General features: G+C 36.9%; 1 protein-coding gene and 1 long non-coding RNA gene across 23 annotated transcripts in view; one reads left to right on the top strand and one right to left on the bottom strand.

Moving 5' to 3' along the window:
• cacna1d (calcium voltage-gated channel subunit alpha1 D) overlaps positions 1–26460 on the top strand; it is a 300008-nt gene that overhangs the window by 173304 nt on the left and 100244 nt on the right. For 6 of the 22 annotated variants that reach the window (XM_062969923.1, XM_062969921.1, XM_062969917.1 and 3 more), the window contains exons 16-30: positions 441–555; positions 3759–3828; positions 4865–4934; positions 5034–5178; positions 5675–5804; positions 11163–11222; positions 12969–13075; positions 15776–15863; positions 17052–17159; positions 17254–17306; positions 17421–17567; positions 19211–19412; positions 20401–20559; positions 21739–21849; positions 26326–26409. In XM_062969923.1, the coding sequence (XP_062825993.1) occupies positions 441–555; positions 3759–3828; positions 4865–4934; positions 5034–5178; positions 5675–5804; positions 11163–11222; positions 12969–13075; positions 15776–15863; positions 17052–17159; positions 17254–17306; positions 17421–17567; positions 19211–19412; positions 20401–20559; positions 21739–21849; positions 26326–26409 (1649 nt within the window). Of the gene's footprint in view, positions 1–440; positions 556–3758; positions 3829–4864; positions 4935–5033; positions 5179–5674; positions 5805–11162; positions 11223–11302; positions 11363–12968; positions 13076–15775; positions 15864–17051; positions 17160–17253; positions 17307–17420; positions 17568–19210; positions 19413–20400; positions 20560–21738; positions 21850–23671; positions 23702–26325; positions 26410–26460 lie in introns of all 22 variants that reach the window. The other 16 variants (XM_062969930.1, XM_062969929.1, XM_062969928.1 and 13 more) reach the window with 4 other exon arrangements.
• Positions 5745–26330, bottom strand: LOC134296053 (uncharacterized). The gene is made up of 4 exons (XR_010002622.1): positions 24719–26330; positions 17025–17152; positions 15706–15902; positions 5745–5879 (listed from the first exon to the last, which is right to left on the bottom strand). It is a non-coding gene; the product is annotated as an uncharacterized LOC134296053 (long non-coding RNA).

The raw sequence follows: 26460 nt of genomic DNA, 5'->3' as shown, positions 1-26460 counted from the left end.
TTTATCTCTTCCAAAATTTGTTTCTCATAGCCTAGAAAGGGCTTCACAAAACTAGAGGTTCTGGGTAGTTTTATCTGGGAATGGATGAGGTTAATCGGAGTCATAAGGACAAGAACTGGACCTCTGAAACATCAGCCATAGGAAAGCATTGTTTCCAAAGTAGACAGTTAGATCTCTATGTTAGCTTCATAAAATGGTCATGTGGCAAAAAGTCAAAGCTTTCAAATTATGGGGAAATTCACATACCATTTAATTTTCATTGATAGATTTGCAATTGGTGCATATCTATTTATACTAAATGAAATCTGGGATTTTGTTTATATGTCCTTATATATTATATTAACCCTAGTTAATTTAAGGGCATGGAATTCATATATTTCTCTGTTAACAAAAGCTAAGTTGACATAGCTGTGTAGTATCCTTAAAATGTTTTGAATTAGATATCTTGCTGAATGTCTTCTTGGCCATTGCAGTTGATAACCTAGCAGATGCAGAAAGTCTAAACACTGCTCAGAAGGAGGAAGCAGAAGAAAAAGAGAGAAAGAAGACTGCCAGGTACAGAGTAAATATACATTTCATGTAAACACTTTCATCCCCTTTTGGTTTGCTTTTGTGATTCCTTTGGAAAAAATCTGGGGCACAGTAAATTGTGTGGGAGCTTGGTGAGGTTGTACAAAACCTATACTTTGATAATACCAAACACAATTTTTATGACAGCCAAAAGGGCTGTGCAAGCTATCATGATTTGGTGGAATTTTGGTTGGTCTAAATAAAGATATTATCACAATATGTATTTTGTAATTTGTCTTATGGACAACATTCTGTCCTCTGTATTAGGAGATACAGTTAGATTACAATAAGGTTTATATACAAGTTTGGAGCAACACTTTCAGCCTGGCCAGCAGCTGTTCAATTACTCCACAGTGTTAGTTTGTAAGAGCCAGTGTGGTGTAGTTGGATTAAGATTCTGAAGAACAGGGCTCAAATCCCTGCCCAGACATGGAAATCCCTGCCCAGACATGGGTGACCTTGGGCACATCACACTTTCAGTTGCAGCGGAAGCCAAAGACAGCATACTCCCTCAACCAACCTTGCTAAGAAAATCCAATGATTGATTACTCTTTGGGTTGCCGTTAAGTCTGATATGACTGTAAGGCACACTACAACAACAATTAGAAGTTTAGTTTATGAAAATGTATGATTTATTACCTTGTCTCCAATTCTTGAACACACCCATTGCACCTGACTATTGGTTATTGGTTGTTGTTGAGTTTATGCTTTTATGATTTTACATGTTTTTATGTATTAATTCATTGTAATTGCATGTATCTTATGATGTTGTATTTTATTGCTGCATTACTGGGCTTGGTCTCCATGTAAACCTCCCCAAGTCAATTCAGAGAGATGGGGTGGGATATAATAATAATAATAATAATAATAATAATAATAATAATAATAATAATAATAATAATAATGGCTGAACACAAGAAAATTGAAGAAGCTCTTGAAATTGTGAAACAACAAATCACGGCAACAGATAGAAAAATTGAGCAATATGAAGCTAGAGTCATCCAATACAAACAAAATAAACTCTTCCAATCTGATCAGAGGCGGTTCTACCAGAGTCTGAATCATCAGGTGGCTGTGAAAAATGAAAAACCAGAAAAAACACCTACAAATGCATTCTGGAAAAATCTGTGGGAAACAGAAAAAGGTTACAACAAAAAAGCTGAGTGGATAAAAGACTTTGAAAATAAATTTTCTGAGAACAAAATGAGAACCTTGGAAATAACAACAGAAATGATCACTGAAAGAGTGAAGAAAGTCAAGAACTGGACATCGCCTGGCAATGATCAACTGCATCGATTTTGGCTTAAATATCTGAGTAGCCTGCACTCAAAAATTGCCGAACAATTCAATGAGGTTCTGCAAACTGGAAACATCAGCAAATGGATAACAACTGGGAAGAGATATTTGATACAGAAAGATCCAGCAAAAAGGACAATACCAGGAAACTACAGGCCAATAACATTTCTGCCTACAATGTTCAAACTGCTGACAGGCGTAATAGCTGATCAAATCCAGGATTACTTGGAGGAAAATAACATCTTGCCAGTAGAACAAAAAGGCAATAAAATAAGAAGTAGGGGCACGAAAGATCAGCTTCTGATTGACAAAATGATACTGGAGAATTGCAAAAGCCGCAAAACAAACCTCTATACAACTTGGATTGATTACAAAAAAGCATTTGACTCACTGCCACATTGTTGGATTATCAAATGTCTAGATGTCATCGGGGTTTGTGAAAATATTAGAAAGTTCACCGAAAATGCAATGAAACAATGGAATACTGAGTTGTTCATGGGCAACGAAAGCTATGGAACATCAGGAGAGGAATTTTCCAGGGCAACTCACTGTCACCACACACACAACAACAATGGAACTGTATATTTTAATTTTGCTTCAGTTCTATGTAAAGGGGTTGGGTCCAATATTAAGAGAAGAATAGGTATGTGGACAAGGAATTTAGAATCTGCCCATTGATAACATCCCAGGAATTCCATCCCTTGGTCCTTCGGCTATTGAAGGGAAAAGAAATAATCATGGAAACGACTATAGGAAAACAGTACATGTGTGATGCAGGAAAGGTTTATCAGATTCTTATATCCAAACACCAGTTCTGTTCTTGAAATTGGTCAAATCTAAATCCATTTTGGGGTAGGTTACAGTTACTATCCAATTTCTTATCTGTCTGTATTTATGGATGTATATTTCTATCCTACTGGAAAGACTTTCCAAATAACTTTCCACATCTCTTCCGAAAGATAAGACAGTTACTGCCCTCAGGCTTTCCAGTCTGACGAGGCACCGCTTAAAAGGAAAAGGGAACAGGAAAAAGAAAGGAAGAAAACTCAGGCATAAGTGACAGCTGAAGAGAGGCAAAGCTTTTAGGAGAGTTCTGTTCATCATATTTTCCCTGCATGGCATTTAGTGGAGAAAATGTACATCCTGTGTGAAAAACGGTGTACACATTTATTTTGCAATCATGTGCTTTGTAAACAAACTGGCAGGACATTTGGCATCCAGAGACCACACAGCAATAGGCATATACCTTCATACTTGGTGGTTTTTACATTGGTTTTGCTTTCAGTTTAGACAATCCATACTTTTCAAAAGAATAAATTGCCTTCTGACACCTGCAGAGAGGCAAAGGATGAAGTGATACCCCTGTTGCTCCATATATTATCTGTTTCTTATAGAAACTGGTTGAACTCATAGTTGAAACAATCCCCATCATAGTTGGGGATTAGACCAGTTTAGGAAATGAGAGGCAGGCACACATGGCACAATCCTCAGAGAAGAGGAAGCCTAGAGGTTTTAGAACAGACATGGGTAAACTTCGGCCTTCCAGCTGGTAGGCTATTAGAAATTGTGGGAGTCGAAGTCCAAAACACCTGGAGGGCCGATGTTTGCCCATGCCTGTTTTAGAAGGAACAACTTTTGGGCTGCTTCCTCCTAACTGTCTGCCATCTGAAGTGGTTGCCTCTGTCTCATGATCATGTGCGTCCTGCCATCATTCTTCAAGGTCACCTAGAATAATGTATGGTTAAAAAAGTCTGACATGTTGACATTTCATTCACCTGTTAGTAGTCTATGTTGCCGTGGATTTTTGTTTTTCCTTTTAATAGAACCAGTGTTCCACCTGAGCTGTTATATTTTACATCTTTCTCCATTTCTTGTCTTGCTCTTCTTTGTAGAAAAGAAAGCTTGGATATTAAAAAGGGGGACAAAGCAGATGGTGATCTAAAGAAGGCCAAGGATTCTAAGGTATCTTCTGTTCATATTTCTGCAGATCATGGATACAGAAAACACATGCTTACTGCCCTCTACTATTCATGATTCACTAGTCTCCATCTGTGACTGTGTTTTCTATCCTGAAGTCTTCCTATATGTGGGATCATTGTAGCCTCTTTGTGTCATCCCTCAAAAATCAAACCCCTTCCAAATTAGGGAGCTCCTTGAATTTTTGTGTTCAATGTCCCTTCTTTCCCTCCATGCTCTTCATGTTTAGCTGCTGAGTTAATTCACTTTTGCATCTTAATTGGATATTTGAGTGCTAGACTTTAATTGGAGATCCTCATAGTTCATAGTTCATTGTGGGAGCCGCAGTGGCACAATGGGTTAAACCCTTGTGAACTGCTGACCTGAAGGTTGGGCTGCTGACCTGAAGGTTGCCAGTTCAAATCTGTGAGATGGGGTGAGCTTGTGGAGACTTGAGAGAAGCCTCCCAGTAACACATCCGGGTGTTCCCTGGGCAACATTTCTGTAGATGGCCAATTCTCTCACACCAGAGGCAACTTGCAATATGTTCTCAAGTCATTCCTGACATGATAAAAAAGTTCATTGTCATCATTGTTCATGAAATGACAATTATGATTATTATGACAGTGATGCTACTGACGAATGCATTTATATTCTGCTTTCCCACCAGCACCCAATACTGAGGCTCAAGGCAGCTTGTAAAATAGTCAAACAAGTATAGATTAAGATACACATTTCAATGTTTATAAATGTTAAGACATCAGAATAATGCTCATATCCCAACCTGACCTAACCCAAGCTGCATAGGCCTTAGATATATTGATTCAACCAAAATTTATGGCTGAACATTTTCAACAGTAGGGGAGGAAGATCCATATTTGCCAAAACTGGAAGCCACTCTGAGTCCCTTTGCGGTGGGATAGAGAATGGTAGAAATACTGTAAACAAAAATAAATAAATAAATTACTTGGTTTAGTTTGTGGGATATATTTTCCATTAAGTTTTCTTTACTTCAGAAGTTTTTCCAATGTTATTATAATAGGTTACAATTAATGAATATGGAGAAGGAGAAGATGAAGACAAAGATCCTTATCCACCATGTGATGTTCCAGGTAATAATTCATTTATGCAGATTGAAGTGAAAATATACTACTTAATTAAATTTCATTATTTATTTTCATTTAATAATAAATAAAAGGTTTGATTTAAAGTAGGGGAAGAGGAAGAGGAAGAGGAAGAAGAGCCTGAAGTTCCAGCTGGCCCTCGGCCCCGAAGAATATCTGAGCTTAATATGAAAGAGAAAATGACACCAATCCCTGAAGGAAGCTCCTTCTTTATTTTCAGCACCACAAATCCGTAAATACATCTTTTATTCACAGCTTTTGAGCAGTATTGCATTAAATAAGGATATCATGTTGAGGCTTTCTTAAGAGTAACACAGCTTATGCTGATTTCTGCTAGAACAAAACTGAATTGATAACCACATGTTGTTTCTGTTGATAATATATTGTTTATTTGCTAATCAGACTCCTAGAAGGGTGATGAAATACTTAGGTTGTAGGTCTCCCAAATAGTAAAGTATTAGCATGACTTCAGTAAAGGCTCTATGCAATTATCTGTAATATTTTCAATGGCCACTTTCCATAAGATATTACACATTCCACCTACTGTATGATATATGTGGGCATACTTTCCTGAGATAGTAGCATTGATTTCTTGATAAGTACGCTTTTCAGATAGGTCCTTTAAAAAGAAGACATTCCAAATTAGGCTGCCAGGTTTATATACGTCATAAGCAATTAACTTGTCAATTGTAACGCCGGTGTTCTCTTTTTTCATTCTGTTGCTCCAGGATCCGTGTGGGATGTCACAGGCTCATCAACCATCACATTTTTACCAACCTCATTCTTGTCTTCATCATGCTTAGCAGTGCTTCCCTTGCAGCTGAGGACCCCATTCGCAGTCATTCTTTTCGAAACAACGTAAGAAAAATAGACTCCACAAAAGGATCTGCATGCTGGATTGTTTTTAAATGTGGCCATCAAAATGGGAAGTAGCTAATGTTGGCAAAGGATACATGAAGATATTTAAGTTAAACTGTATAAACAAACTAGGAAAGTTTATTCAGTTATAAAGACAATTCAAAAGTATTTTATGATTCAAAGTTATTTTCCTTTATGAATCCCAGAGTCTTCCTCTGCACTACCAGTACAGAAATAGTTTGCTTAAAAATAAACACGTATGTGAGAAGGTGTTAGTGCACTTGTTTATTGCTTGTGGGGCTCCCATAGGCCTCTGGCCTATTGTGGGAACAGATTGAACTATATAGTTAGAGAACTATGATTCTGCTTTAACTGTTATGGGATCCTGGGATTTAGAGTTTGGGGGGGGGGGGCGGTATTTAGAATTTTCAGCTGGGGGCGAGCCCATAGCCAGGATTTTGATTCCGGGGTGGGGGGGGGGCTGAGTCTGAGTGAGAGAGAATCTACCTTAGCAAACCTTTTGTATCGTTATCCCAATACCCCCATGAATATGGGATATATTGAGCATGGTGATCAGATCATGATATGAATAAACATAACAATTTAAATAATACCAGTAAGGCCTTCTCACGGACCACCCTGAGAATTTCCGGGGGGGCTGAAGCCCCTCAAGCCCCCCCCCACCCCCCCAGTTACATGCCTGGCTGGGGGCTTTAGTCTACAGATCCCAGGATGCTGCAGAATTTAGCCATTTGAGTGGAATCATGCTATAGTTGTATAGTGTGAAAGGTCCCCTGGGTTAAAGGTGTCCTCTGTCTGGTCCTGTAAAATTATTTTTATGCTTTGACTAGGGAAAGGGCACAGCTGTGCCTGGGCTCAAGCCCACTATTCAACCAAGCACTTTTTTTCACCCCTGAATTTATTCTGTTGGTTTCAGTTTCTTAAGCTCAATCCCTGGAATCCCTCCTTCCCTCTGCCTATCCTTCTTTACAGCTAAATTCTTATTTTCCTTGTTCTCTCTCCCTGTTTGTATGTGCATTTAAGTCCCCTGTCCACTAATGATAATCCCACAATTTTTTAGAATTTTCTCAGGTTAGGAATACTCAGAGGTGGTTTTTCCAGATCTTTCCTCTGAAGTATAGCCTACAGTACCTGGCATTCATTGCTAGTCTCATATCCAGGTAATAAACAGGACTGACCCTGCTTCCAAGTTCAGGTAGGATCTGGTGCCTTTAGGATATTTAGTCCATCCTCTCATTATTCTTGAGCCTTGCCTTCTCTTAACTCTCCTCTCTATCCTTTTCAAGTACCAGGAATATTTCTTTTTCAGAAAGACTATTGAGGTTGCCAATTATTTGCTATAATGCAAACCATGTGAAGAGTTATTAAAGGTTTGACCAGCACATCCTTGCCTGTCTAAATTTCTTTTCAGAAAAATATTCAGATGAAAGTTTGTGTTTCCTTTCCATGTAATGTTGTAGTCCACATGTATTGCTATTCCTTATCTTACTGTTTTTGTTGCTTAGAGTGCTTCTGTACCTTTTAGAGCTACAGGAGGGGCAGATGCAGATTTCCTAGGAAACTGTCCTGTTTCCTAGAGATGGGGATGACACAGAGTTTGGCATCCTATTTCAGTCATGTAAAAAGTATTTTTAAAAAATCTGCTTGCTGAAAGATAGTAAGGAGGATGCCAATCTAGTCTCTGGGAGGACCAACACAGCTGAAGTTAAGCAGCATCTGTAGGGATGCATGATTCCCGCTGCTTTATTCCACCTATGTGCCTTGCCATTTTATCCCATATTTGTCTCCTATTAATCAGCCTAGAAGGCAAGGAGCAACATAGATGATCCAGTAGGAAATGAGTTTTGACCCTGACACACCAGCCACTATCCCCAAAATAGAGGCACTTGGTGACTCTAATTTTAGTCTTTTAGGTTATCTTGAAAGAGGTGGGTGCTAAATCCAAGAATGAATTAATTTTCCATTTATAGATAGCAGCAAGAACTCTGGCAGCTCAAGATTAGAAAACTAATCTGGTTCCATCCATTCATGCTTGATTGGTTAAAATCCAGGGAACCTTGAAATGGGTGAAATTGATATACTATATCAGAGGAGATTAAAGTCCAGTAATTTAGGAGGAAGGAGATAAGTTTAGCAAATTCTTCCTCTATAAAATACTATGGCCAAAATCTGGTTGATGTTCCCAAAAAAGTAAACCTAGTAAATTACCAAATGATAAATCAGCACTAATAAACTAGAATTACTTAATCCATTTAAAAACATATGAATGCAATGATGACCACTGAAAGAACACTGGGAAGTGACTGTGTCTCCCTGTTAGATATTGAAACTGTGATGCCCTCTATCATCTCCAGTTTAAAAGGCTCAGATAACATGAAATACCTTTGTCTCAGTTTCTGGAGAGCCATTGCATGTCAGAGTAGACAATTGCAGATTAGATGAACAAATTGTCTAAGCTGCTGTATGGCAATATCCTGCATTCCTCTCATACATTATGTGTAAACAATCTATTTGCCTGGGGTCTTTCCCATCTCTTCTGGCTGAGAATCTTTGCTTTAAGCAAAGCTATGGCTTCTGGTTGGTTTACTGCATCAGGGAAATGGTTCCTCACAGCTTCTTGCAAGGGGACTTTATGGGGAGAGCAAAAGCATTTCTCTCTGGCCAGACAGATATGGAAACATTTCTACCAGAGTAAAGAGTTATTATAGCCTTAGGGAATTGTGCATCCTCAGTGTATGAGTATGAAATCATGTTATGTCAGTGGAGACTAATGGCTTCCATGTCATTGGGATAGTGAATCCACTCTGAAGTTGCCTTGTAGCAGCTGAGATGATTTATTGCAGACTTTAAGGCATGATCCAAAGTTTTCAACATATTTTGGAGATGGGGTTGGACAAGTCATGTAAAGTTCAGACAAAAATACAGAACGATTCTCTATTTTACTGCCACAGAAGCCACTAACATCCAGAGGTTTATATAAAGTTTTGAGTGAAAAACACTGCATATGATTTATTTAATTTAAATAAACAAGACCTGGATCACAGTATGTGTACAGACACATATTTTAAGTTGGTCTCAGGGAGGCAATGAGAACATAAGAAATTGGGGTGGAAAATGCAAACAAAGGAAGTAGTTTGCAGTGGCATATCAGTCATTAATTAGTGCCTCAATACAAAAGAGGTCGCAAAGTTTTCTTCCATTTCAATTGGACATATAAAACTTTTCAGTCATGAGAAAACTCAACTATACGTATAATTTCAAAAGTCTGTATTTTCTTTTGTGTTTCTGCTGGACACAATTAGAAATTTTCTGCTGTGATTATTATATCTGAATTCTACAAAAGGGTAGTTTCTGACCCACTACTTGTATCCTGGAACTATTCATGCCAGTACATGTTTCACTTAAGTGAATACATTTTAAAGTGTCATCCTGTTGATATATGTGGGAAAGCAGTTTTTACTTTTTCTATTTGTGATACAAGTATGTGTTTAAGAAAGATGTTTTCCCCACTACTGTAATTTTGTTTTTAAGGAATTCATCTGCATTTTACATTTGCAGTTTCTTCACTATAAATCAGGGGTTCTCAAACATTTTAAGCAGAGTGCTGCCTCAGACTGTTGCGGGGGGTGGGGGGTGGAATGTAGTTTGAAAAAAGCATAAACTCATTACTTAGTCTATTTAAAAACATAGCAATGCAATGATGAGCACTGAAAGAACACTGGGAACTGACTGTGTCTCCCTGCTAGAGGGCACTGCATATATCTTATTTGTAGTGCAAACATGTCATGGAATAACAATACAATATTTAAAATGACTAACAATTTTAACCAATATAAGCTTACCAGTATTTCAATGGGAAGTGTAGGCCTGCTTTTGGCTAATGAGATAGTCAAGTTAATTAGTTATTGTTATTGTCAAGTTTTTTCAGACTTAAGGTGACCCTAAGTCTAAAGTTTAGGGCAGGGGTCAGGAGGGCCACATTCGGCCCATGGACCTTCGTTTGAGGACCCCTGCTGTAAACTGAAAAACAAACAGGGGTCATGCATTTATTTCTATTTGTCTGTATGTGCCTACCGTTACCTATCAGTATATAGCATCTCCATGAATTTTATAGGATTTTCTTAGGGAAAGTATACTCAGAGGTGGTCTTGCCAGTTCCTTCCTCTATTCTTTCCTTCCTGGGGTCACCAGCCTCAGCATGTTCCAGCCTACGATGGTGACGGCAGTGGCAGGGTCCAAGCACTGCTTCTCCATCGAGTTCTTGGTGGGCAAGGACCTACTTCCACCAGGAAGGGCCCTGCAGCTGGCCCTGAGCTACCTCTCTCAGGGCCTAGAGGCTACCTTCCCTACAGGAGCTGCCTCCATGCCCCTGGCGCTCTGGCTCATACTTTACGGGATCCCGCTGCTGCCCTCATCAAGCTGCTCTTTGTGGAGAACTCCACCAATGCCATTACCCCCGCCCTTCTGGGCCCACTCCACACACCCCTTCTGCTGCCATTGCCAATTAGGCTCCCACTATAATGTTTGTGTATAGTTATAATTATTTTATGTCCCGGCATGGAATGCTTGCCGTATATATGTTGTGCTCTGCCCTGAGTCCCCTTTGGGAGAGAAGGGCGAAATATAAATGTTTTAAATAAATAAATGAACCAGCTGACTAGTACCTCCTTCCCTGCTGTCACATGCTTGGAGGAGGAGGAGAGAAGCACAGAGCCCCTGTCTCTGCTTCGTGGAGCCCTTAGGGCTCTGCGGAGCACATTTTGAGAACTTCTGATTTAAAAGATGAACAAGACTAAATAATGCATTTTTGTTAATTAAATTCTTTTAATAATGCAATTCTGAGTGCTACTTGCACCTGTTCCTTAACTGTCCACAGTGTTTACCATTTTCATAGGGATATTATACTAAAACAAATTCTGATCACTGTTGTGGGGATACAACTGTTTTAAATGATTACATGCCATCTATACTTGGGAGGGATGGAATGAAGAACAAAATGATAGATTTAAATGAGGGAAGGAAATCATGCAGTCTTCTGTAGGTTGTTCCATAAAGCTTTGGCCAGCATAGCCCATGGAATGGAATGCTGGGAGTTGTAGTCCGGCCACAGTTACAGAGTCACATGATTTCCATCCCTGAATTAAGGAGCAAATAGTGCAAATTTGAGAGCTAGCATAGCTGTAAAGGAATTTTCAGTGACATTTTTATTCTTCATATAACTTGTATTCCACAAGTTCCCACTTTTGTTCCTATAGATGTATATATGAACAAAGTTATAATTTCTGATGTTTCGGATGTAGATGACTTTCTTACTGTGGCACATATTATGCCTTGCAGATACTTGGTTACTTTGACTATGCTTTCACAGCCATCTTTACTGTTGAAATCCTGTTAAAGGTAATTAACTGTTAATTGATCCTTGTTAACTCAAAGACAGCTTTAGCAATAATGTTTGTAACTTTTTGTTTACCTTCCAGATCCTAGGGTATGCAGATTATGTCTTCACTAGTATGTTTACATTTGAGATCATGTTGAAGGTAACAGGTTTATAAAAGAGGTTTGCTTAAAAGGACTTTTTCCTGTCTGTCACCTGCCAAGAAAAGGCACTTGAAGTGTTTTCGCCTTTTCACTCAGCAATCAGAGCTTAACTTTTTTTAACAAAACCAAAGGATACTATTTTAAAAATGGATTTTATTCCTTATTTTTTGACCTTTGGATGCATGTAGAAGCTACTTTTTATCATCGCATTAGTCAAACAATTCACACTATCCTTTTTTTCTACTTCCGGTTTGTCAGAAGAAGGAAAAATATTTCACTAGCATGAGCTTTCCTCCTCCCTTTTCTGGCATTTCAAAAAGAAAGATCTTAAATCTTTTAAAGGAGGAGCATGTGATTTCTCATTTCTCTTTCTGAACTATATCTTCACAGCACCAAAATAGTAGATCACTATTTTCTTGCAAAAGAACTTGCAAGACACTATGCCCTTTTAAAGACATACTCAGATAACTTTATCTAGGGTATACATTCAAATACATAAAGAGGCATACACATGCCTGCTTAAATGTATTGCCCATGCATGAGTTCAGAACTAGGATTCTAATGTATAGTCTGTGTACTGATTTAAAAAGATAACCATCAGGGGTACTCCGAATTCTGAAATATAGTTGAGCCTGGCATACCAGTCACATAAATACTCCTGAGATACAATTTATGCTGAAGTGACACCAATGAACCTTTGGAAGGTGAAACATGGGCACATACATTTCATGCAACCCCATCAGTGTTGAATCACTTATTGTGCTAGCTTTGCCATATGATGTTCAAGCTTCTGGTATTATACAAATCAGTACATAAACTTTACATTTCCAACTGAGGATAAGACATAACAAAAATCTATTTCCTACTTGATTGTGTGTTCTTTTTAAAATGCATTTTGATTAATACTACATAAAATCACTGATTTGGGCTGTTTACAAGATATGCTCAGTTTAATACAGGTCGGGGTTTTTTTAGTTTTGCCAGCTGTTACTTTTAGGCAGATTTTAGTAGTCATCTTCTAAAAATGTAAAGGTGTAAATGAAGAAAGATAATGGGTTCAATTGAAATGAAACGAAAAATTAATCTGCTTCTCCAAAACATTTTAATGTTTCTTTTCTTGATCTCTCTTCTGCTGTTAATGAGAATATTTAAAGTGCTGTTAGGAGTTTTGAAATAATGGATGATAGAGTGCAAAAAAAAAAAAAAGCACTATAATACCAATTTTTTTTAGTAAGTGCTATATTAAGCAACAGCCATTTCAAATGGATGTGCCCTAATCTAGAATACATGGTAAAAGCCAGATCTAGCCTTTTGGCATTGTGCATGTGAAGAAACATCTGATTTTGAACCATAATTGTGTTGAATGATAGTGGCTTTTGAGAATTTAACTGCCTTTCTGTATTTTATTTATTGAATACCTGAAGGTACTCATTTCAATTAGAGATGCACAGTTAAATTATTTTTATTTTAATAGTATTATTTTTATTTGTATCCTGATTGCTTGCACAAGCAAGATTTGTTGATTGTAAACATCTTGTAAACAGCCTATAGATGAGTGAAACAGAAGAGAAACAACAAATAAACCGTGACCACTCTGTTTTTTAGCTGACCGTTTTTGGAGCATTTCTTCATAAAGGATCTTTCTGCCGGAATTATTTTAACTTGCTGGACTTGTTGGTAGTGGGTGTTTCTCTTGTGTCATTTGGCATTCAGTAAGTACTGCATATTTTGTTCTCCCTCCCTGTCTCTCCTCCCTCCCTCCTTCTCTCCTGATTGGTTGTACCGCATTCATCTGAGTTGTGCACACAAGCAGTACATATCTCTCTATGCCACAAATATCAGACAGAAAGTGGCCGTAACACATTTAACAAATGATAATAGACAAATTGTTTTCTCTTCTTCTACACCTAAGGAATGGAAAAAAGAAAATATACGTTTTGTTCAATGTTAGCTTTTCAGTAACTAAAAACAATACTATGAAAGGTCCTGTATCATCCAATACCCCTGGTACAATCACAAAACAATGAACCACTAAGTATTATAGGTTCAGGACAGATTTTTGCTTCTTCCGTGTCTTTAAATGTAGTGATTTATTTTTCCCTATGGTTATACATAGCAAGCAAGCACTTATGCAAGAGTAAGTAAAATCAGGTACCAAAGGACATGAAGGTTAAATGTTATCCTTTCCCTGTCCTCCAAGAATTAAGTCTGTTCTTATTTACTTGAGACCTCATGATGTATTTCTCTAGCTCCATCCTGAGTTCTGTTGGATTTTTATTCAGAACAGGATTGCACCTATTGAGGGTGTATTATTATAAATGGCTCTACTCACAATTCTCAATATTTGACACCTGGATTCAGCATGGTATGAATCATGACCTGCCACCAGTCTTACTACCTTCCAGTCTGGCAATAAAGTTATAGCTCCTTCCCCAGAGTGGCAGTCCACTTTTGAGATGGGATGAAATGAGCCTCAGCTTTGGGCTTACCTGTATTATCTTTTAGATACAATATTAAGGAAAGATTCCCAGAGACACTCAGATGTTGTTAAGTGATTGTATAATGTGTCCTACAACTTTCATTCATCTAAAAAAGCAGTTCCCAAAAGCATTGCAGGGGTTTCACAGGAAATCTTTTAAATCATCAAAACTTTTTTAAAAAATTAAATGCCATGCCAAAGTATGAAGATCTTACTGAAAATCAATTTGTCTGGTGAATCTTACGTCAGGTTTGGGTTGGCATTGAAGAACCAGCCAATATGCTGTTTTGAAGACAGGATTCAGTATCATGGACAACTCTCTTAAAGTCAGTCTTCATTGGCTCACTGACATGGTGCCAATGAGTTGCCATTGCTCCACCGAAAATTACTTAGAGGCTTATTGGACATGAATGAATTGCTGCCCATGATTTTTATAGTTCCAGCATTAGAGGAGGGAGATCAGGGCCTTTCTCTTCCTTACAGAGTGATCCTCCAGGGCAGGGGCCCCCAAACTTTTTAAACAGGGGGCCAGTTTATAGTCCCTCAAACTGTTGGACGACCGGGCTATAGTTTTTAAAAAACACTATGAACAAATTCCTATGCACACTGCACATATCTTATTTTGAAATAAAAAAAACAAAATGGGAACAAATATAGCTTCAATGTTGTTAATAATAATAACAACAACAATAATAATAATAATAATAATAATAATAATAATAATAATAATCAACAGGGTTGGAAGAGACCCCTTGGGCCATTTAGTCCAACCCTCTTCTGCCTTTTTGGACCAAAAGCACAAGCAAAGCACCCCTGACCGATAGCCACCCAGCCTCAATGTTAATAATAATAATAATAATAATAATAATAATAATAATAATAATAATAATAATAATAATAGAGAGGGTTGGAAGAGACTCCTTGGGCCATTTAGTCCAACCCCCTTCTGCCTTTGTGCACCACCAAAAGCACTAGCAAAGCACCCTTAGTAATTAATTATTAATTAAATAATAATTAAAATACCATTATAAACAAGCAAAGCTTTGGAAGGCGTGCACTGGGAGAGAGAGGAGGTGGGAAAGGCACGCACCTTTCCCTCCTCCCTCACCCCGTTCGCACCTTCCTCCAGTGGGAAAGGTGCCCACCTTTTCCTCCTCCTCACCGCACGTGTCTTCCTCGACAGAGGAGGAGGGAGCGACCGCTGCGGGGGCTGGATAAATGGCTTTGATGGGCTGTATGTGGCCCCCGGGCTGTAGTTTGGGGACCCCTGCTCCAGGGTATGTGAAACCTAAATTTTCATGTAACAAAAACTGATTACCCAGAAACCATTTTTTAAATGCTCAGCCCTATCTGGGATAGACAGATTGGTACCAGCCATATGTCTCCTCATTTTAACTGTGTTTATGTAATCTTATGGGATAACACTTTATTATTTACTTACTGTTTTACTTGTAGCATTTTAGCTATTTTGTTTGAACTCCTCTGCTAGGCAAAATTAGAACAAATTAGATCTGAAAAAATATGACTATATTAGTGGATGTGATTTTCAAATTATTATTATTATTTTAAAAGTGGGGAAGGGATTGCTGTTTATTTGAATTTTATTAAAGACAGTGTGACATAGTGACATGATGTGACTTTTTGTTAACAAAACAAAGAGGCAACTTACCAGGCACTACATTTTATTTTGATTTCCTGTTTAAAAAAAATTAAATCACTCTTTGAAAAAACTACCATATACATACATACATATATATATATATATATACATATATATATATATATATATATATATTAATGCTCTTTCACTTCAAAAAGTAAATGAAATCTTTTTAGGTTGTTGTGCATGTATGTACTACTTACTTTCACCATAGTAGATGAGTAAAATTGAGTCATAACAAGCTAATGTTTTTTTCTTCTATTTTTCGTCTAGATCAAGTGCTATTTCAGTTGTGAAGATTCTGAGAGTTTTAAGGGTCTTAAGGCCTTTAAGGGCAATCAACAGAGCAAAAGGACTTAAGGTTTCTGTCTGAATTTTCTTTGCCAGTTGTATACATTCTCTGCAAAAAAAAACCATAATAATAGTTATAAATGTTAAATTCCCACTTTCAGTGTTTTTCCTGATAGAATTGAACAATAAATTTTATGTTGTCTACAATAAAACTGTTATTCAGCATCATTTTGACGATAGTCTCTCCTCTTAGATATTCTTGGTGCATCCGTTCCATAAAGCAGTGGTTCTCAACCTGTGGGTCCCCAGATGTTTCGGCTTTCAACTTCCAGAAATCCTAACAGCTGGTAAACTGGCTGGGATTTCTGGAAGTTGTAGGCCAAAACACCTGGGGACCCATAGGTTGAAAATCACTGCCATAAAACTTAATGTGGCTCCCTTCTCAGTTGTCCTACTTCATGCTGGATGTCAGGAATCTCCCTACTCTCTAGGTTTCCTCATGATACCAATCAATTCTGGATCCAAATAGTATGATGCCAGTGCATCACATCTTCCCTTTTATAGGCCTTACTTGTCTCCTCCTCAGGCCTTTTATTTTGCACATCAATTTTTGAAATCTGTTTGGGCCCTTTCATTTTAGCTAGTTCTTGCGGTTGCCAAGCAGTAGCAGCAAAACTTTGGGGCTCTAGTACTAGACCTAGGCCCCATCTGCACTGACCATTTAATGCTGTTTGAAGTTTGGTGAGACAACGAACTCCTGCAAAAGTGAGCAAAAGAAAGCTCTCAGTGCGCTATGGTTTGTGTAGTCTCCATCCATTGAGTCTCCTGCAGAGTAACATTTTTTTTTCAATATTGGCTTGTAACTGCATTAAATGGTCAGTGTAGATAGTGCCCTAGCTACTTGGGGATAACTACCATTCCATATAATGGAATTTACTTTTGAATAGAAATGTATAGGATTGCACTGTCAACTTATATTGTGTCATATAACCTTACCAATTGCACTGTTACTTTGTGGAAATAGAATTATAGAGTTGGAAAAAACTAGAAGTATCATCCAGCTCAGTGTAAGAGATCAGTTTTTCCAATCATTTATAAAGTTTGCGTAGAAAGTTTGCATTATTTGCTGTGGAAATGAGAACCTTTGATTCATACACTTTAAAAATAAAAATAAATCGCAAATGATACGATTGCTCAGGAAGGTGAGACATCTAACTAGAATTATACTCACCCTTTTCTTTCTTTTCTTTCACCGCAGCATGTTGTTCAGTGTGTCTTTGTTGCAATTCGAACTATTGGTAATATCATGATAGTTACAACTCTGCTCCAGTTCATGTTTGCGTGTATTGGTGTCCAGCTCTTTAAGGTAAGAAGAAGAAGGTTTGTTGAAAAACGAAGAGAAATCAGTGGTTAATATTGCAGCTCATACCTTACACCTCTGTGTTCTATTTTTCACATAGGGAAAGTTTTATCGGTGTACAGATGAAGCAAAGCAAAACCCCATAGAATGCCAGTAAGTATGTTTCTCTTATTTGCATAGCTGTGTACATTTAAAAATAAATGGCGTGCTTTTCTCAATATTCTTAACATATTAGACAACTGTAGCTGTTTGCTTTTGTTTCTTTAGGGGAATATTTATTGTTTATAAAGATGGAGATGTGGAGAGTCCAATGGTGAGAGAGAGATCATGGCAAAACAGTGATTTCAATTTCGATAATGTGCTAACAGCTATGATGGCCCTCTTTACTGTTTCTACTTTTGAAGGCTGGCCTGCGTAAGTATATTATTTGTAAGATTCTTTGGGCATTTGGGGGTGGTGAGCAACTGTTTATTGATTCCGGAAGATGGAATCTGAGGACATACGATGTTTTGAACGTATGAGTGTTGCTAATATTGAAGTAGACATTGAAATCTTTCATATTTCTTACTGTTGTCATTTGAAATATGGTTAAAATGTTTACTGGTGCTTCATATATCTAATGCTGTCAAGGTATAAAACCATTGCATTTTATAATGGCAAAGAGACAGATTCTAAATCAGTGGTTTTCAACCTGGAGTCCCCAGATGTTTTTGGCCTTCAGCTCCCAGAAATCCTTACAGCTGGTAAACTGGCTGGGATTTTTGTGAGATGTAGGCCAAAAACATCTGGGGACCCCAGGTTGAACCACTTTTCTAAATGTTTGTTATAGTTGAACTCTTAGGCATTCTCCTTTTATTATGATATCTATTCTAGCCAAGACAATTCCACTCTTCAGTGAAAGCTTGAAAAAAAAGATTTTTCTCTGTTCGTTTTTGGCCATCTCCCATTTTATCTTATCCTCCAGATCCTTAGGGAAATCACTTCACTCATGTATGTTGTGTACTGTAGAATCTTTTTTCCAGTACTCCGGAATGTTGGTTAACAAATTAGTAAAATGAATCAGGATGTGTATTTTTTGATCATGGGTTTTTCTTAGTGACGTTCAGCAAGAATTACTCACTGTGGAGGTAACAGGGAAGTTGGCATTCATTCTGGGGTAAGGTAGTCAGCATCTGTTTGTAACACTGTTCACCACTTGGAATCTCTTTTGGAGAAAAGCAGTGAATAATAATAATAATAATAATAATAATAATAATAATAATAATAGGCTCAAGAAAGGAGTTTTTGATCTTGATTCTCCTTCCTTGTCTTTTTCTGCAGAAAACCTTGAATGAAAATTTGAACTGTATCATTATTTCTTTTTATATGTTAACATTCCATACCTACTCCATTTGCCTCTGAGTCTTTGAAATAAAGCTTTTGTTTTTATTTTAAGAGGAACCCCGGTGGCGAAGTGCGTTAAAGCGCTGAGCTGCTGAACTTGCAGACCGAAAGGTCCCAGGTTCAAATCCCGGGAGCGGCTTGAGCGCCCCGTTAACTCCAGCTCTTGCCAACCTAGCAGTTCGAAAACATGCAAATGTGAGTAGATCAATAGGTACCGCTCCGGCGGGAAGGTAACGGCACTCCATACAGTCATGCCGGCCACATGACCTTGGAGGTTTCTACGGACAACGCTGGCTCTTCGGCTTAGAAATGGAGATGAGCACCAACCCCCAGAGTCAGACATGACTGGGCTTAACGTCAGGGGAAACCTTTACCTTTTATTTTAAGAAGTGAAAACATGATAAACTTGTCTTTCTCAACTCTCAGAGCTGTCCTTTTAAATTCCATATACTTTTGCCCTGAAATATTAATAATTTTATTTATGATTTTCAAAATTAAAAATGCATATGTAAATAAAGTATACTTTTTAACTTGAGCATGTTCACTTTGAATTGGTGGATATTTTCGCAAATATCTGTATCCAGTAGTTTTGCTTCATAGTTTGTACCAACCTATTTAAAAAAGAACTAGAATTTTAAAGCATCTTCTTTGTGTACTTTTTTTGAACTTTGTAGGCTTCTCTATAAAGCTATAGACTCAAATGGAGAGAATATCGGCCCCATCTACAATTACCGAGTGGAGATTTCTATTTTCTTCATCATTTACATCATCATTATCGCTTTCTTCATGATGAACATATTTGTTGGTTTTGTAATTGTTACATTCCAAGAACAGGGAGAACAGGAGTACAAGAACTGTGAACTGGACAAGAATCAGGTAATACGTAAATAGCATTTCAATATATTATTATTCCAAACTGATACCAGTTGTTTCAGAAGAGGTCGCTCTTTAGTTGAGTTTTGAGTGCACTTGTTGCAAAGTCATAATGAAACGTAACTATTAGTAACTAGATTATAAGAGAGCATACTTCATTCCAAAATAAAGCAATTCTTCTAAAGTTTTATAATCTCTGTGGCTCATTGGGACTTTTATCTGTAGGTGTGTTGGAAGTTGAATGTATACAATAAAAACAGTCACGTTTTCACAACTATGTCTACATTTTTTTGCTCTCTGGATTACTTTTGCCTACCTTACTTTTAAAAAGGAATTTTGATTTTATACCTCGTAGGTGATTAAAAATATTTATATCCCCAAAAGTCTGAGATAGTGGCTACATACTGAAAACATTTTGTTGTTTCTTGCTATGATCAACTACAAGCAAGAAAAACAGTTGGTTGAATATTTATTTGTAGTCTTGATAATTAAACTGTGGCTAACATCCACTTTTATGTATCTTTTTCATTACATTCTCTTTGCCTTTCTTGCAGCATCAAAGGGAGGCATCTGCATCTCATTCTTCTTTTTCTCTCCCTCTCTTTCTCTTTCCCAATTTGTTTAATTTATTTTTATCCTACCTTTCTCCCAATATAGGGGCTTTTTAGGCCTACACATTGTCTCATATGTTACTTTTGTTGTCCATTAAAATGATCTAAATGGGATATCCGTGCAGACAGGGGCCACTTTACTATTTGGGTTTGAAAGTTTGTAAGATATATTTTGTCTTTTTTTTTTTTAGTTGGCTCAATAAAGGTATCTCTATTCTGTGCATTTTGTTGTATTTTGCTACATGTCCAACAAGGCTATCCCTGAATTTGTTTCATGCAGATAACTGCCAGTTTGTAGATTATTTCTATAGTGTAAACTCATTATTTTTCAGCCTGAACTGTGACTTTACTGATGCATTGGACGTCTCTGCTTTTTACAGCGTCAATGTGTGGAATATGCTTTGAAAGCACGGCCTTTGCGTAGATACATTCCAAAAAATCCTTACCAGTACAAGTTCTGGTATATGGTCAATTCTACTGTCTTTGAATATATCATGTTTGTCCTCATCATGCTGAACACACTTTGCTTGGCAATGCAGGTAAGAATGGGAACACTGCCCCATTTACTCCTGAACCTGATCTCTATGAGCTAAGTGTAGCCCAGTGGATGCTAAAATTGTATAATTCATCGTGATGGAGTTACCCCATATTTTTTTGTGCTTAGAAGTCACCTTTAAACTGTTTTCCATGATGTGAGAAATATGTAGGTCAGAAGCTTGGGACCCAGGGATTGATGTCACATCCTGATTATGTTTCAAGGCTGATGTTCTAAGAGGCGGCCTTTCAATCCTTGCTCTCTGACTCTAACTGGCTAAAAATATGGAACTTGCCCTCATTTAATCAAAATCTGCTACATTAAAAGAAAGCATGTCAAAACTAATTTATAAAGGATTTATTACTCCTGTACATACATTTCTGTTGGAGGAGCTGTGGCTATAAATCTTATTTACATGTAGGTTAGGGCACCACATAGAAGCCCAATTTTGGCTTATAATTATTAGTCTCATTAATGAAATTACAAAATGAAAAATAAAATCATTTCCTACCCTCTTATCCTATTATTTCCTGTATTTGGTCTGGGAATAAAAAGTTAGCTTTCCTTCTCATTATTGTGAGATTGGAAAATGCTAAGAATGGGGAAATGGGTTTTTTAATGGACACTTGGTGGAGATGCATGTGGTATACTAGTTTGAGGGGGAAAAAGTGTGGGCAATGTGGGGAAAAAACCAGTCAGTTATAACAAGGTTCCAGTTGCTGAAAAGTGGTTTACTCTCATTGAATATGTTAATGCCTACTTGCAAAAGCTCTCATCTCTTTCACAGGATGAGATGTTCTGTATACAGTCAATATATTTTCATTAGTTGTAAGACTAGCAATGAACGCTTTTTAATTAATACACTACAAAATAATTTATTTTGTTAGGTGTTTTTTATTGTTCACATTTATCAAAATAAAATATGTAAATAAAGGGACAGCTCAGCTAATCATTAAGTATGATACTTTAACTATCAATTGCAGTTACACAAAAAGGGGTATAGAATAGCCAATTAGCAAGCCATTGTTTAGTAAAATGTCATATTCTTTTTGGAGGGGCTGCCAATTCCAAAATTCCCCCAGACAAACAAGTACTCAAGACTTGAGAATGCTGTTATTTCATGATTTGGAAAATCACTGCATTCGTTTTTACCCTCAAAATAATCCTAATATTTTTCTTACAGCACTATGGACAGTCAAAGATTTTTAATGATGCAATGGATATTCTGAATATGGTTTTTACCGCAGTGTTTACTGTTGAAATGATTTTGAAACTTATTGCATTTAAGCCGAAGGTAAGAGATTATACATGGTTTAGTTAAGATTACCTTTGGGTGTGTTATTTTGACAGTTCTCTGTGTTTTTGATGAGATAGGTGCATAACCAACAAGAATCAACAAGGTTTTCATGATAAAATATCAGAAAATCTTTAGAGAAATGTTAAATCTGATCCTATCCCATATTACTTCAGGAAATAAGATGAAGTAGAGGGTTTTCTTGGTAAAAATGTTATAGCTCATTAATAGATAACATCATGACTATATGAATATCATGAAATTACTCCCTTTTGTATCATTCTTATATAAGGTATGGCAATAATTTTTCCTCCATATTTGGAAATTAAGCTTGGTGTCAAAATTTAATATATAGACCCAAGACTAGTTCTGTTAGCAGATAAAGGCTACCGATCCAAAAACGTGTGTGGCCACTGAGGTAGCTATATCATGCTTTTTTGGATAAGCATGTTGGACACACTCCTGTATAATATTCATGTAAATAAATATGCATTTTAAAATAATTAAAATATTTTTAGAATTATTTTTTTAAAATATTTTAAAAACTGAATTGTAAACTTTGAAGCATATATAGCATAGTTGTATGTTGGCCACTGTTTTAATATGTTTTAATATGTGTTTCTTATCCATATGATCTACTTTTAACCTTTGTCTTATACACATGTCCATATAATATGGTCGTTATTTGTAGAGTAGAGAGCAACTTTCTATAGAGAACAATCACCTTTTCTATGTAAAATGATGACATGCTTTAGTCTTATATTGTACTATTGTCTGTATATAAAAAGTCCATTTAGAATCAAACTACATAGGAAATGGTGTTCCATAAATAAAACTCCCAATGTTGTTATTTTTTCTTTTTCTTTTATGAAAACTGCCACAAGGGAAGGGCAATTTGGAGATGAGGTATAATACCGAAGAGGCTTAATTCTAGACTACTTCCCAACTAATCCCTGTCAGGCTACTATTAGCTGATGAAGAGTTTAGGTTTAAACCTGTATGGTTCTCCTTTGGCAGCCAAGAGAAGCCAGCTGTGATGCAAACTGTGGCCATGTGATTGACTTTTGTGAAATACAATTATGTCAGGGTGGGGGCTGCCCTACCAGGATTTAGAATGAAGCATCTTTCTTGGCAGCATTCACTAGGACTGAGAGGTAACATTAAGGGCTAAGTCGTATGGAAAGTAGCTTAACCTATACCTCTTAAAGCTAACCTGCTGCCCTCAAGTTGTAGAGGAAGCTATCTAGTTGCAGTGGTGGGGAAAATTTAAACTTCCAGTCTGATGCCATCTTGTATTTTACCTGATGCATCATTTCTTGAACTGGCTCTGGATAAGAAATTCTAGTCACAGAGTTATCATATTATGTGTAGTTTGACCGTCAAATCCATGATTAATAGGTGTTGGGAAATTTCAGGATGAATTAAACTCAAGTTTCTAAACAGTGCCACTACATTTTAGGATAAATACTTTGCATGATAGATTTTATGGTCAATAACATTGGGTAAGATACTCCCAGGGACCTTTAAAAAACATACGTAATTATACAACCAAGCCTTATTCATGTAATGTACACACAAGGTGGTCATGGCTTGAAAAGGAGTGAGTCTATACTACTAGATGGGTCCCAGATACCATGTTCTAGATGGGCTAACCTGAGAAAATAATTTTTGGAATGTGTATAAGTGAAACTGTGGATAAAGAGTGCATGGATGTAGGATCATACTATATTGTAATGGTTAGAAGTTCAATCATATAACATTATGAAGTCCAAATATTGCATAATTAAATATAGAATTATTTCCCTTTACTATTCTGTATCAGATTTGTGTGCCAAAAAAGAAAAGATATCTAGTAAGTAGATTGATCATGAGTTATTGCAGTGATGAAGACTGTGAGATGTGTGATACAAAGTTTACTTGCTGTGACTTGTCCATATATTGCATCTTCCCATTTCCAGAATCATCTTTTGTTTCTGCTACTTCATGTTTGCTTGCTTTGGCTTTTCACATTGCTCAAAACAATATTTGTATGTGCTGATAGGAAAGGAACACCTTAAGAAATGAATATGTGACATATGATTTAAATATCCAGATATCCCATATATATAGCCCATAAAAGTACATTCTTTACTTCACTTTCAAGGTAGTCACATCACATCAACCTATCGTTCTACCCAGTTTAGAAACCCATCTTGCTATGGGAGAAAATGCATTGAATAGCCAATTAAAATACAATTCACCATGGTATATATTGCTGCAAAATTCTTTTACTTGCATAAAATGAATACTGTATAAGAAAAAGAAAAGAAAATTAAGAAACAGTATTTATTAGAATCTCTTCTAAAGTGATAATCTGCTCACAAAAGGTGTTGGTATTAAGCTATATTGTTTACAAAATTGGGTGAACAGTAACATGATGGTCTATGGGGAAACAAATTAATACAGCTAGTGGCTAAGCTTGTTTTTCAGCCTTTTTCACAATAACAGAAGTTGAGAATGGTTGCAGTATTTTTAATGGGGTCTGGCTGTAACCCACGTTCTCAGATCCTATTTGTGTTCCTTTTCTCTGAAATGTCTTAATGTATCTATGTCCTTTGGTTAGTTACTACTGTTTTTGAAAGACTGCTTTCTAATTTTCTTTTTGTGTGTGCGCTGTATGACTTAGCGTTTCAGCTATGGCTCATGGACATATACAGCAGTGTCTAGTGTGAGGCTTGAAAACAATACCCAGCAAGCTTCAGCATTATTACAAGAATTTAAAAAATGCAGCTTAATAAATGCAAAATTGCTGCTATGTCATGTTCTATCATTCTCTAGCTTCGGCTTTTTGATTTGAATTGTACACAGTGACATCAGAATTTTACTCAACCTTTTAAGTCCTTCTTCTTTCAGTGACAGTCTAGGTGGATAGGAAATGTCCTGGAAGATCTACAAACAAGTATGGGGACATTGTGATCAAAATAACAGTAGTAGACATACCATTTGAAATGGCAGAACATTAAGCACATGTGTTCTTCAAGACTCATAAAAACCTGTGTAGAAGTACCATTTATGATAGTTTATTCAGATTTTTGAAATACACACACATACCCAAAGAAAATAGCAGTGCTTTAATTTTTCCTTCTTTGTGCATGTATAAATCTATTTTAGGAACAGAACTCAATAAATACATACTGAAAACTCCCATAGGGCCTGGATGATGCCCATTAGCTTTATCCCACCCTTTCACTGTATATGTTGCTGTGTCTCTCTTCTGGCCTTTTTTTTCATTTGAAATATCTCATATCCAAAGTATAACTTAATTTAATATTCAATATTTTTGATAAATATTAATTATACAGGATTTAAAATGTCTGTATCTGAATACATTTTGGAACTACATCTCTCCAAATCCTCTGGTCAGCATGGCCACTTTCACTGTACTGAATGGTAGATCATGGAATTATAGCCCCCCAAAACTAAGCATTTGAAGCTTTGCACTGTTGTACTCATTTTTGTTGTTCAACACGCTCCCAATTTGTCAGTTCATAAAAACATATGTATCCCTCTATGTTCTTAGAATGATTAAGATATTAATGGAGTTTAATTCTAGGCCATAAACTTGTAAACAAACATTTTTGTGTGAATAATAATGAAAGAATGCATCAGTCTACAATGCTGAAGTATATCCTGGACATAAGCTTAAATTTGTGTTCCAGTAGATTAAGGCTTTTTTCTATTGGTCGAACACATTGGAAGGGCATACGAATGAAGAGTGCTGAATTGGGATATTAAGATATCTGCTTAGAATGTATTGTATATACTCATGTATAAGCCAATGACACATTTTGGGTCCCAAATTATGGATTTTAATGTGACCCGTGGATGTCATGGGTCATTCCATGGAGAGGAGAAAATATCAATGCTGCCCCAGTGAGCCAGTTGCTCCAGGCCATCTCCATTATCATTTCCCAACCCAAGTACTCAAAAAGGCCAGAGATGCCACGACTGTGAAGAGAGTAGTGCTCCTTTTAGGTTCTCCTGGGATGGACTACGCTTTTACCTTTATCAACTTGACTAAGAGAAGGGGATGGCTCCTCTTTTTTTAAAAAAAAAGTTATAGTACAGTATTCATATTGACCCATAGTCAAGCTGATCCAGGTTTTGCTGGTTGATTTTTTGAATAACATTTCTTACTTATGCATGAGTATATAGAATAATTTCTAGCATGTCCCTATTGGAGGAGTGCCAGTATGTTCTCACACCACCAGTGGGCTTATGTCTTTATTCATGTCAGAGTCCTCCTGGCATGTTATAGTCAAATTATGTCACATTTCTGCCTTTCCTTCAGTAGACAATATTGTTGTTTTTTCATTATACCACTGAATTTTGTGTGAAATAATTTCTGTTTATGAAAGGAAATTAAACAGAAGTATGCAAATATTTTGACATTTCATTTGTAATCACAAACATTTGCACCCTGCCTGCTCTGTTCAGGGTTATTTTAGTGATGCCTGGAACACGTTTGACTCCCTCGTCGTTCTTGGCAGCATAGTAGACATCGTTCTCAGTGAGGCTGATGTGAGTATACCCCAGCCAAATTCCTCCAGTGCCACCTTCTCTTTTTTCTGT

Source organism: Anolis carolinensis, chromosome 2 (assembly GCF_035594765.1).
Source record: "Anolis carolinensis isolate JA03-04 chromosome 2, rAnoCar3.1.pri, whole genome shotgun sequence".
NCBI classification, from domain to species: domain Eukaryota; kingdom Metazoa; phylum Chordata; class Lepidosauria; order Squamata; family Dactyloidae; genus Anolis; species Anolis carolinensis.
The sequence above is the reverse complement of the archived record's forward strand: the minus strand, read 5'-3'. Positions and strand labels throughout refer to the sequence as shown.